Below are 13,345 nucleotides of genomic sequence, written 5' to 3'. Positions count from 1 at the left end.
ATTCCTTAATCACAGTCCGTTCACAGGGCGTACCGCCACAACACAGAATGCCCCTCAAAGTAACCCATCCCACTTCCGGGGTTTTCCTACTACGGAATTTAAGTTAGCCCAAAATACACAACATCTCCTCCCCTCTTACAATGAACGTGCTATATGCATGAACAACATAGTCTTATGCACCTATAACTTGACTTCTCCAAGATCTATCAATAACTACCATTAAACAATTATCATATATGGTCCAGACCAATTATGACAATAATGTTCCCATGAAAACCTTAACTTTGGGTAAGGGTGGACTACCTCGAATTATACCCATGGGAATATTCTGCACCCCCATAATTCGGGTCATCCACTACCCTATAAATCCAGGTGTGCAGGAGCTCGCCGCTCTCTGGTAGGATATCTCCTATCCGGAGGCACAGTATTAGCACTATGGTCGTCCAATGGTGAACTTGTTGCAGGGGCTTCTGCAAAGGATGATGTCTCAGTCTCTGTTTCGGTCACATCCTCAGCTGGGACTGTTGGCGCTGGTGCGGTTGAGTCCTGCATTTGTGAGGGTATGTGAACTGGTGTTTTGACATTGGCAGGGCCATCAGGGAAATCTTTGAGGGACAGCTCCGCTGGGACTAACGGAGTCTGTAGGAGTTGATCAACATGTCTCCTCCATACACAATCAGACGTTTGGACAGTATAAGATACTGGTCCAGTTTGCACAATAACAGTGGCAGGAATCCACTTTGGTTCGCCACGGTCGTTCCTTGCCAGCACAGATTCTCCTGGTTTGAAAACTCTTTCCTTGCCCTTCTGTTCTCTGCACCTAACCTGTTTTTCCTGTTGACATTGGACAATGTCCTTCACTGCAGAGGGCTTCAAAAGGTCAAACGTGGTGCGCAGGTCTCTCTTTAGCATCAGGCTGGCAGGAGATGTCTTGGTGGTTGCATGTGGACTGTTGCGGTAGGTTAGTAGAATGTTGTGCAGTCTCTGATGTAGTGTTCCTTGTCCTTGTGATGTTTTCAAGGCATGTTTCATTGTTTGAACAAACCCCTCAGCAAGCCCATTTGTTGTGGGGTGGTAGGGAGCTGATTTAATGTGTTGAACACCGTTAGCTTGTAGGAACCCTGCCATTTCCTGTGAGACAAATTGGGATCCATTGACAGAGACTAGCTGGGCAGGAGATCCAAACCGACTAAACAGTTCTCCTAACTTTTCGATTGTCTTCTCTGCAGTGGTTGATTTCATGATAGCCACCTCTGGCTATTTACTGTGTGCATTAAAAGCAACAAGGAACATCCTGCCCTCCACTGGTCCCGCAAAATCAATCTCATCGGACTGATCCGGGACGGTGACGAGACTGCGTACAGACAGGAGGTTGAGCAGCTGGTCCACTGGTGCAGCCAAAACCACCTGGAGCTGAACCCGCTCAAGACCGTCGAGATGACAGTGGACTTCAGGAGAGACCCTTCACCACTTCGACCCCTCACTATCCTCAATAATGCTATTCTCTCCAGAGACACCTTCAAGTTCCTGGGATCCACAATCTCTATGGACCTGAAAAAAAACAGCAGAGGCTGTACTTTCTGAGACAGCTCAGGAAGTTCAACTTGCCACAGGAGCTGCTGAAGACCTTCTATACTGCCATCTATTCTCTGCATCTCCAGCACTGTCTGGTTTGGATCGGCCACCATACAAGACAAGCACAGACTGCAACGGACAATCAGGACTGCAGAAAGGATAATCGGGACTGAGCTCCCATCTATCCAAGACTTGTACCTGTCCAGGACCAGCAAACGTGCAAGTCACATCTCTACAGACCCTCCAGACTCTGGACGGCATTCCAGAGCGCTGTACGCCAAAACCAGCAGACACAGCTTCTTCCCCTAGGCAGTCACTCTGATGAACTCATACCACTCATAGAGTCTCAGAGACATTGCTGTGCAATAACATCCTGCCCTCAATGCTTTATCTTTGGATTGTCCATATTATGTGTACTATGTGTCCTCTCTGTATCCATTGCGCCTGGTTATCCTGGAAGAGGGATCCTCCCATCTGTGGTCTCTTTTCAAGGTTTCTCATTTCCCCTGGTAGGAGTTTTGAGTTTTTCCTTGCCCTCCTGTGAGTTCAAGATCGGGGGATGCTTGAGAATAATTGTCTATTTTTCCAAATGTCGTCCTGAATGTTGTTAGCCACCTAAAAATTGTACAGAGGCTGAGATCTACCATAGTCAAATTCTTTGTTTGGCATGCTCAAACTTGACCAATAAAAATATTCATTGATTGATTGATTGATTGGTTGATTGATTGATTGATATAAGCGTGTTTGGTGGAAAGCACCTGATCCTTCGTCATGCATCGGCATTATGCTGTGGGAAGGGTTGGGTCCACAGTCGATGATGCCCAGCAGTGTTCTGGTGAGTCGCAGCAGCTCAAAGAAACTGTAGAAACCAAAGTAGATAAGATGCCGTGCCAAACTCACCACCTGCACAGAGAACAGGAAGAAAGTCAGAAGTGAATGCAAAAACTGCAAAGGAAATGTTAGTTGTGCCTGAACTCCCTGCAGACCTCGTAGGTAAGCTTGTTCTTCTCCTCATTGTAAAAAGGCAGCTCCTCGTTCAACACATTGTTGAGATATTCCTCCATGAAGACCATGGTGTTGGCAAAGCGATTCTTCTTGTTGTCTCTGCTGTCATCCATGTTAGAGTCGTAACTGAGGTAGGAACACAACCATTTGGTTAAAGGGGTGACGTGTTGTAAAAGTGATTTGATGTACAAATATTTCATCACTATACAAAAGCATATTTTTCATGAATCTGGACTTCGGTATTTGTTATTAATATTTCCAATATTTTTTCCGCTAAACGTCCTCACAACATCTTCCTTGCTCATTGCTACAAAATGAAATCAGAAGTGTCCGTTGAGCTAATATCACAACTGCAAAGCATAACACCTGAAAAATTAGTGAAGCACTACATCTGAAAGGTACACCCTGCCACTGACTGATGTGGCAGGGATGCTGGTAGGTGGAGGTTATGAAAGTGACAAAGGAGGCGATAACAACTGCATGAGTTTCAAAATAGGTTTATTCCAACTGGCACAGTTTGGAAGGAGGTTGGTAACCCTTGTATGCACTTATTCATTTGATACTGCATGTTCAATTTTTCCCCAAACTGTAATTGGTTTTGAGACGTGATAACTCATTTTTAAAGATTTTTTCACTTTCAACCACTCAAAATATTCAGTGGCATCAAACCCATCCATCCATCCATCCATCCATCCATCCATCCATCCATCCATCCATCCATCCATCCATCCATCCATCCATCCATCCATCTATCTATCTGCTGGTTGTTTGGGCATCTAGTTGAAGGACAAATATAAATATAATCAGGATTTATTGCTTGAACAATTAAAATGACACATGCGTGATCATTATAATTGCTATGCATGGACGGAAAAATGATGCAAAGGGAAAAATATTTTGACATCAAAATGTATCAAGCATGCTTTCTTTAGAAATTTAGTTTTCTTGGTCAGTGCAAATTTCACACGTATAATAAGACAATGTTAGCCAACTAGCTATTCAGACTACCTCGGGTGTTTTTAATTCTATATTGTAGGAACTCCGTTTTTTTTTTTTACACATTTTACTTACATTGGTCGATGGTCACTTCCCAGAAAAAGACGTTTTCTGTCACTCACTGTTATTAAATCTTCGGAGATAGTTGTGCATTTGTCGCTTGAAAAAGTTGCACGTCTTTGTTTTTCGCCACCCTGTTGCGATATGTCTTACCGGCCTGCAGAGGTCACTTGGCATGGTAATTAGTTGGATAATACATGTGCAAGAATTAAGGATTTATCATGATGTCAAGTGAAAAAGAATAAAATACATGACAGGGGGTTAATGAAGATGCATGATTTTAATAATGAAAACTTGCAATGGCACAAACAAATGGTTAATTAACGATCCATGGAGCAAGGATTTGACATCTCTAGAAAATAAATTAGTATTACCGTATTTTGCGCCTTATGCGCACCGGGGTACAAGGCGCACCTTCAATGAACGGCCCATTTTAAAACTTTGTCCATATATAAGGCGCACCGGACTATAAGGCGCATAAAATAGAAGCTTTACTGCAACAAACTGAGGTTGACTAGGGTTGCGGTATGCACCCACTAGCCAATAACCAACGAACCTCAATTCCACCATAGGGTCAGGGTTTGTCTTCACCCCTTGGGGGCACATCCAAGCACAATTCCACACCATTCACGCCCTCTTCCTTCTCAGCCCAGGCTCCCAATACTTTTCAGGCTTGGACGATCTTGTTTTCTCCAGCGTGGAACTCATCTCCCTGACTCTAAAGTAAGTTTGAATCTTTTATTACACTGTCGAACTTGTTTTTCACAGCCGGAGTGCCTGGGAGAGCGGAGGCTTCGTGGCCGTTTGTCTGCCGTCGATCATCGGACGCAAAGTATGGCTGCGGATCAAGAGGTTTGTGCGGCTTCGTGCACCAACTGCACCCTTCTCTTAGAGAGGTTGTCCCTGCTAGAGGGACGTGTCCGCCAGTTAGAGCAGAATTGCACGATAACTGTAGATGTGGCGGATACAGACGCGGGCTGTAGTCAGCCCGCTAGCCCAGTTAGCATTAGCCCCAAGCGGCTTGCTAATCGCGATGAGCCAGGTAAGACGCATAGCCGTCCAAAGTCATCTCGGTCTACTGGCCCTCGCACTTTGGTCATAGGTGACTCCATTACCCGGAATATTACGCTTAAACATCCAGCCACGGTAATGTGTATTTCTGGGGGCAGAGCACCCGACATAGAAGCTAATCTTAGGGAGCTGACTCGCAATAGGTTTAGTCAACAGCGTAGTTCCATCAACACTAGCTACTCGGACATAGTGATACACGTCGGCTCCAATGATGTTAGGATGAGGCAATCGGAGATCACAAAGAGAAACATAGCGAGGACTTGTGATCTCGCCAGAAAGATGAGTCGGCATCGAGTATTTGTCTCTGGCCCCCTGCCTGGGAGAAGCACTGATGAGAGGTTTAGTAGATTAGTCTCCCTTAATCGATGGATGGCTGGGTTCTGTAAGAAGCAGGGACTGTATTTTATAGATAACTGGCCTTCCTTCTGGGGCCGCCCCTACCTGCTGAGGAAGGACGGCCTTCACCCTAACCGTGCAGGCGCCTTCACTCTTTCTAGGAATATAGATTACTGTTTGAGCCACACATGACAGGTCACTTTAGAGCAGGCCGGGTCACAGGTGATTAGACCACCTGTCAAAATGGGTTTGGAGTCTGTTAAGATAAAGTTAACTAGCGCTAGGCTAGACTCCCAGCATGCACATAGCTCCTTGTGTAGACTAGGGCGTGATAGTTTGAATAGTGCTACAGTACACATAAATGCACTTTCTACTGGGGTAGTAGACAAATCCAATCACTCCACCCCGACCGGTTTTGCTGATGAAACGGTGCCGGTTTCAGATAATTCTACACGTGTAACAAATATTTACTATCAGATTCCCACGGTCGTATCATCCGACCGCACTAACAAACATTTGAGAGGTGATGTCAGGCCTAGAGAACACAATCTTACTCGCATCTCGTATAAATATCCTTCGATAGATACGTACCCGGATCGACCAATTACACTTAAACTTGGTTTTATGAATATTAGATCGCTTCATACGAAAGCCATTCTCGTTAATGATCTCATCACAGAACATAATCTAAACGTTTTTGGTCTCTGCGAGACCTGGTTAAAACCTAATGAACTGATGCCGCTTAATGAGGCCTCGCCTCCAAATTTTGTGAGCTCGCATGTGGCGCGTCCTCGAAAAAAGGGTGGGGTTGTCGCCCTCATCTCGAATTCCGAGCTTAGTTTTAGGCCTCGTTCGATCAACATATTTAAAACATTTGAGGTTCTCACTGTCCGATCCACCGCTTTACCGTCATTTTATCTTGCTGTTATTTACCGTCCACCCGGGGCTTACTCTGGCTTCCTGGATGAATTTTCAGAATTTATGGCTGATCTAGTAACCAATACGGATAATATAATTATCATGGGCGATTTCAACATCCACATAAATTTACCGTCAGAGCCACTTACTTCGGCGTTTCAGACTTTAACTGATACGTTTGGTTTTACGCAAGCCGTACAGGCAGCAACGCATAAGAATGGAAATACCATAGATCTGGTATTATCTCGAGGACTTGCAACCTCAAATATAGCAGTACTGCCATACACTACTGTTTTGTCTGATCATTACTTAATAAAGTTTGAAATTCTAGTTCCTTGTCAAAGACAAGAGAGCAATCAGCATTATAGGAGCCGTCATCTCAACTCCATGACTTCAACTGCGCTATCTGAGATACTGTCGCCGGCAACCGCTATATTTCTCAAATACACCGGCTCTATTGATAATCTTACAAATGAATTCAATGCGACATTGTTAAATGCCATTGACTCTGTGGCGCCGTTACGTCTGAAAACTCGCCGTAGAGTGCCTACTCCGTGGTTCACAGATGAAACGCGTACGCTTAAGCAATTATGTAGAAAGCATGAGCGCAGATGGCGTCTAACCAAACTTGAGGTTTTCCATCAGGCATGGCAGGATAGCCTCCTGAAATATAAAGATGCGCTTATCTTAGCAAAAACTCGGTATTTTTCGCAAATTATTAATCTCAGTAAAAACAATCCGAAACACCTATTTGATACAGTGGCAAAGCTGACTCTGCGCCAGCCGACCCCCGATAGTTCCTTCCACTCAGCTGATGAGTTCATGAAATTTTTTGCTCAAAAGGTTGAATCCATTAGGGATGAGATCAAGAATACCATTCCAATCGTTCGGTCGAGCCCGCCGTTTACCAACGCTGATGATCATGCAACAACCCTCTCAACTTTTAAAAGCGTGTCTCTTGAAAGGCTTACACAATTGGTTAGTGCGGCTAAACAAACAACATGTTTACTCGACCCTCTTCCAGCCAAACTACTTAAATAATTATTTCAAATTTTAGGACCGTCCGTCTTAAAAATAATCAATCTGTCTGTCTCCTCCGGGATAGTGCCAACAGCCTTTAAAACCGCTATCGTTAAACCGTTACTTAAGCGACCAAATCTTGACCCGGACTGTCTCAGTAATTATAGGCCAGTTTCAAACCTCCCATTCATAGCAAAACTTCTTGAAAAAGTAGTAGCGCAGCAGCTTATCGATTACATGGTCGCCAATAATCGATATGACACTTTTCAGTCTGGTTTTAGAGCTAATCATTCCACTGAGACAGCACTTGCTAAAGTGACTAACGATCTCCTCATAACTATGGATTCAAACACTTCGTCTGTACTGTTACTACTCGATCTTAGTGCTGCCTTCGACACTGTAGACTTCGATATTTTATTAGGGCGTCTTAAAAGTTGTGTTGGTATTTAAGGGTCAGCACTAGGCTGGTTCCATTCCTATCTCTCAAACAGGACGCACCGAGTGGTCCATGGCAATGCGTCCTCGGAGCTCTATAATGTTACGTGTGGTGTCCCACAGGGATCGGTTCTCGGACCAATTCTTTTTAATATTTATATGATTCCGCTTGGGGACATAATACGTAAATATAATATTAGTTTTCAATGCTATGCGGATGACACCCAATTATATATGCCGTTATCGATGTTGTAATCTTGAGGCGTGCCTTGCGGAGATCAAGCAATGGATGTCTCTCAACTTCCTTCGTCTTAACCCAGATAAAACTGAGATGTTGCTAATTGGTCCAACTCGTTGTCAACACTTATTCAAGGAAACCGCTATAACTATAGATAACCGTACTATCACTCAAAGCGATACTGTAACTAATCTCAGGGTAATATTTGACCAAACTCTCTCCTTTCAAAAGCACATTAAGAATATAACCAGAATTGCGTTTTTTCACCTTCGTAATATTGCAAAGATTCGTCCGATCCTCTCGACCAGTGATGCGGAAACTATTATACATGCGTTCGTCACGTCGCGCCTGCACTACTGTAATGTACTATTTTAGGGTCTTCCTAAGTCCCGCATCAAAAGTCTACAGTTAGTACAAAATGCTGCTGCAAGGCTGCTCTCTCGGACAAGAAAATTTGATCACATTACCCCAATACTAGCCAACTTACATTGGCTCCCGGTCCATTTAAGATGTGACTTCAAGGTTCTTCTATTAACCTATAAATCACTGCATGACTTAGCCCCTTCATATCTCGTCGACCTAGTTGTTCCTTATGTTCCGCCTCGTAACCTTCGTTCGCAAAATGCTACCCTTTTAGCGACACCGAGGGCCAAGAAAATGTCTGCAGGCTCTAGAGCATTTTCTATTCGGGCTCCAGAGCTTTTGAATGCCCTACCAATGGATATTAGGACTGCTACTTCAGTAGAAACATTTAAGACACGTTTAAAGACACATTTCTATGACATGGTCTTTAACTAACCTGTAGTGGCCGATTCGGCTGAAGTTTGTTTTTTCTCCCTCTCCACCCCCTCCCTCCCCCTGGTTAGGGAGGTGGTTAGGTGGCACCCATGCTGACAGCGGCTATCTGGATTCTCGTGGGCCAATTCAGGATGGGGGAACTGCAGCTCAACCTCCTCGAAGACACTGCCAGGACAATTGAGGGCTCCTTCGGCAGCCCTCTGCTCTGACATGGACATCCACTTTTTATTTCATTGATTTTCATGTTGTATCATTTGTGCCCTCTCTGCATCCATTTCAACCTGGTGATCCTGAAAGGGGGATCCTTCCATCTGTGGTCCCTTCTCAAGGTTTCTCATTTTCCCCCGGTAGGGTTTTTTAAGTTTTTCCTTGCCCTTTTGGGAGCTTAAGATCAGGGGATGCTTTGAGAATAATTGTCAATTTCTGTCTATGTGAAGCCCTTTGAGACTGCTTGTGATTTAGGGCTATACGAATAAACTTGACTTGACTTGACTTTGGTTGACTGTGTGTTCTGTGGAATCTGTTCTGTGGCAATTTTAACCCTAACCCTAATATTCCACTTGTTTTCATATTCCTTGTGTCACTGCACTCCGAAACGTTTTAATGTGTGGCCAGTGTAGACACAGTGTTTAGGGCACTCATGGGTGTGAGGTTCTTAACTGTCTAGTTGGGCTGGAGAATAACAGTTTTCCAGAATGGGTAACACTATATAATTTGATGTTACCTATCCCTAGTATTGCACCATTAGGATGGGTGCGCTACACAGCGTTTGCAGCGGGAAACATCATCAGTTCCTGTACCTGAGTGTCACTGGGCGTTTTGGCCACTTAACAGAATGCTGAGGCTGGCCCACCACTGGCTAATCAGGCGGAGGTGTGTTTTCTGCTGCTAGCTGTTCCGAGCAGCCTAGGTGATGTCACTTCTATTGAGTCACAGCCAATGGCTTGTTCTTTCTGCTGTATTGGCCATTTCTTTAATGGCCTGTCTGTGAACCTGCCCCCTGATTCCAACTTCCATTAGGAGCATTGCCACCATGCTGGCCACATAGCCCCTACAGCAAACCTCCACTGGGTGCACCCTTACTTTCCAGCCTCTGTCCTCTGCCTCGGCTGCTAGGTTGGAATAGCGCAGCTTCTTGCGCTCAAAGGCTTCTTTAAGGGCATCTTTCCAGGGGACTGTTAGCTCTATGATGGAGATAAGTTGGCAGGAAATGGACCAGAGGACAATGTCTGGATGCAGTGTTGTTGTTGCAATCTCTGGAGGGAAAATGAGCCTCTCATCTAGATTGACTCTCATCTGCCAGTCCCTGGCGGCATTCAGTGAAGACAGATTATGGTTTGAGAGACCCCCTCTATGCTTATCCCCCTTCCGCACAAACAGTGGCTGCTGACGATGCATTCTGGATGCTGATGGGTTGCTGTTCATTGAGACTCTCTTGCACTCAACACTGTCAGCTAGGCACTTGAGAATTTGGTTGTGTCTCCAACCCCTGAGTGAGGCTGGTCATGCAGCCAACCAGAATGTGTTTGAGTGTTGCAGGGGTTGTACACAATGGGCAGGATGGGTCCTTTCCAAGTCACAACTGGAGATTAGTGTGATTATTATGTAGGGGTGTAACGATACATCGATACACATCGATTAATCGATATAATGCTCTACGATTTATTGGCATCGATGCTAAACGTAAACATCGATTTATATCGCTGTGTTTGACCTCGGACATTGGACGCGACTTTATTTTGAAATCCAGTTCATTGTTGCTTGCTTCCTCTTTCCGGGAGCAGTGCGCCCGGCGTTGTTGTGTTGTGAGCAGAGCAGGCACGTGAAAGGGGAGTCGACAACTAGTACGCTGCTCCTGGGCTGGTGCTATGGCTAGTGTCCAAAAAGACGAGGAAATTTGCTCCCCTTTAGGCTTCAAGTCATTCGTTTGGAAGCACTTTGGATTCCAAAGAAAAGATGGCTCAACCGACAAGACATGTGCAGTTTGTAAATCCTGCCATGCGGTGATAAAATATTCAGGGAGCACAAATCTCGCCGCACATTTAAAGAAAAAACACAACATCAAAGTTCAGTGTTAAAATAAGCACTTTGTATACTGCAATACTCTTGTAATTTCCTAAATAAAGTGTTTGCAGTACCTTGTTGATTTTGCGTATGAATTGTTATAAATGAGGATATTGTTCTATATTTTTTATTTAAAAAAAAAGAATCGATCGTAGAGCACTATATCGCGATATATCGTGAATGAATCGCAGCAGGCTTTAAGATATCGGCAAATATCGTATCGTAGTTCTTTGTATCGATATTATATCGTATCGTGACAAAACCCGCGATTTACACCCCTATTATTATGTCGCTCTGAAGATGAAACTTAACCGGTTGGAGTCCAAGCCTCAGAATTTACTCCAGCTCAGTTTATTTCTCTCGACCCACTCACACCTCATCCAGCCGCCCTGTTTGGCATGTGCCAGAGCTTTGCCTTGTGTAGCTGCTTCTTCCTGTCGCCACACCGCCTCCACCACCGAGGTGCGACGCTCAGTTGTAGAATCCTTCTGCCAGAGAGGTGTCATGGCTCCGAGGCCCAATCCTGCTCTTCCTTGCTGGACGTGGCCCACTACGTCCTGATGCAGAAGGGCGGATCTGGCCTGTGACACTGCTGTGGCAGGGGTCCACTTCTTCCAAGTTACGAGGACAGGAGCGGGCACCTCTTACCATGTGGTCCCGGGATTCAGCTAGGGACATGTCCGGCCTAACCTTCGCACACTTGAAGTCTTCCACTAGACTGGAGATGGGTAGTGACAGGGCTCCTTTGCTGTATAATCCGACACTGCTGATTCACTTTGAAAGACCAAGCCGCTTCCTCACATACATGTTCACCAGCCTTTCCAAACGATTGGCATGGCAAAGTGAAACCTCATCAAAGCGCACAGCAGTATGGGTAGCAGCCCATACAGGTAACACCACAGCTTCAGCTTCCCTGGTAGTACAGTGTTGTTGATTTGCTTAAGGCCATTAGTCAAATCCTGCTCGAGTTGTTGAAGCTGCTGCATGTCTTTGAGATCTGCGCTATTCCACCGACCAAGGCTCTTGATGGGCTTTTCAAGAAGCATCGGAATTGGTTCCTCGCTGATGTAAAACTACTCGCCTCTTAGGTGGCCTTCAATGATGGAGACGCTGCATGATTTGCTTTTGCATAGTCACCTACCCCTTTTCCATAATCCTTTGACATTGGCCCCCTCAGCCACCACTATTGGCTTGTGCATATCTGACAAAGTGCTTAAAATGGAAGCTGTAAACTGCAGCACATTGTCTGGTATGAGCACATCATGAACTCCATGTTGTTGTTAATCACAAGGGGATGGGTTAAATGCAGAGGACAAATTTCACCACACCCAGATGTGTGTGTGACGATCATTGGGACTTTAACTTTAACTTGTGCAAAGATCTTCTTTAGAGCTGCGGCGACTGTTTTGGCTGCTGCGACATGGAGGTCACTACCAAGCTGCTTTTCTCTTTCCAGATGAGAATATCATTTCCAACACGTTGCCACAGTCTCACAGGTGTAGGCGTTGTTAATAGAGGCTCCTTTTGTGTGTGGTTATGTTTAATGCATGTGAGGCAGGTTCCCACTTTGGTATGTCAAGCATGTCAACTCTTAGGGAGCTAGGAATAACAACCATTTGTCCCTTCAGGAGTGGGTCTCAGGCTACAGACAGGTAATTTCTCGCATCCCAGTGAGGTCTAATATCAGGTGAGCTCTATCAAGGCACTTTGTCTCAATGTATTGCAGACTGGGTCCTCTTTCTGCTTCTCTGTGACCGTTTGCAGTCTTGCTTTGGTGACTGGCAGACACTGTCTGGTAGAATCCACAAAGATTTGGATATCTGCCTCTAGTTCTTTTTCTTCCAAAGTGACCCACTGGAGGTCTTGACCTTTAGGGGCTGTGCACATGAAGTGTGTCTGCTTTATCGACACGTGAACTTTAAGACTCTCAGACAAAACCTCAAAACATGTGGCGGAATCTCATCCAGCGCTTTGGGATTTAGAAAAGGGACCAGTAGCTTGTGATCAATTGTAAAGTTCATTACTAGCAAGAACGACTGCAAGCGTTTGCATGCCCAGGTCGCTACTCATGCCTTCTTCTCTGAACATAACTTTTCTCAGCGTCAAATAGCTTCCTGGAGATAAACACAATCGGTTTCCAGTCCTCACCCTCTGGTTGTTTCTGGATCACGTACAACCAGAAGGTGGCGCGACTGAGCTTTTTTTTATCAGATTTTTTTGTCAAACTGTGTTTTTTATTTTTCCACTCTCGGTGGCACAACAGAGTGCTGATCTGTTGTCATCGTTTATGATAGCATTAATATATAAAAAATGTCACCAGGACCGGTGTGTGCAAAGTTTCCAGAGTTTTTGAGCATGTTTAGGGTGTCAAAATGTAAATCGGAGAAAAAAAAAAGAAATCATGCAAAAACAAACCAACTGCTCAGGCTCTAATCAAAATGTGTTATTTTTTCAGTGTTTCAGTTTTAACTCACAACCCAGAGCAGGGCAGAGAGTGCAGGAGAACGTAAAAATAAACATGACGTTCAGACAACGTGTCACTGAGAAACTCAAGCTTAAATTCTTAAGTATTCAAAGGGGCAACGTCCAACGGTTTGGTATCAAAACACCATGAGTTTGTTATTTTTCAAATGAGAATGGATAAACGTTTTTTTGTGGGAATTTTAAATGTGAAAATTTTGAATTTCTAGTGAACCAGAACCACTTTTCGCATTTGAGTTGAGTGAGCCGTTTAGGATTTCAAATGTGAACGATGTGAATCGGTCTTGTTGAATGTGTCGTTAAACACAATGATGGATAAGTAGTTAACATAAAGGCAACAGTTTGTGA

General features: G+C 44.6%; 1 protein-coding gene and 1 long non-coding RNA gene across 3 annotated transcripts in view; one reads left to right on the top strand and one right to left on the bottom strand.

Annotated features, from left to right (window-relative positions):
- The window catches only part of itpr3 (inositol 1,4,5-trisphosphate receptor, type 3), a 534,890-nt gene that overhangs the window by 236,673 nt on the left and 284,872 nt on the right, over positions 1-13,345 (bottom strand). For both annotated transcript variants that reach the window (XM_061272597.1, XM_061272598.1), the window contains exons 21-22: positions 2,562-2,706; positions 2,334-2,478 (exon numbers count right to left, since the gene is read on the bottom strand). In XM_061272597.1, the coding sequence (XP_061128581.1) occupies positions 2,334-2,478; positions 2,562-2,706 (290 nt within the window). The remainder of the gene's footprint in view (positions 1-2,333; positions 2,479-2,561; positions 2,707-13,345) is intronic.
- LOC133150468 (uncharacterized) lies at positions 4,292-8,950 on the top strand. Its single transcript, XR_009713776.1, has 2 exons — positions 4,292-4,488; positions 8,525-8,950. It is a non-coding gene; the product is annotated as an uncharacterized LOC133150468 (long non-coding RNA).

Source organism: Syngnathus typhle, linkage group LG2, assembly GCF_033458585.1.
Source record: "Syngnathus typhle isolate RoL2023-S1 ecotype Sweden linkage group LG2, RoL_Styp_1.0, whole genome shotgun sequence".
Lineage (NCBI taxonomy): Eukaryota > Metazoa > Chordata > Actinopteri > Syngnathiformes > Syngnathidae > Syngnathus > Syngnathus typhle.
The sequence above is the reverse complement of the archived record's forward strand: the minus strand, read 5'-3'. Positions and strand labels throughout refer to the sequence as shown.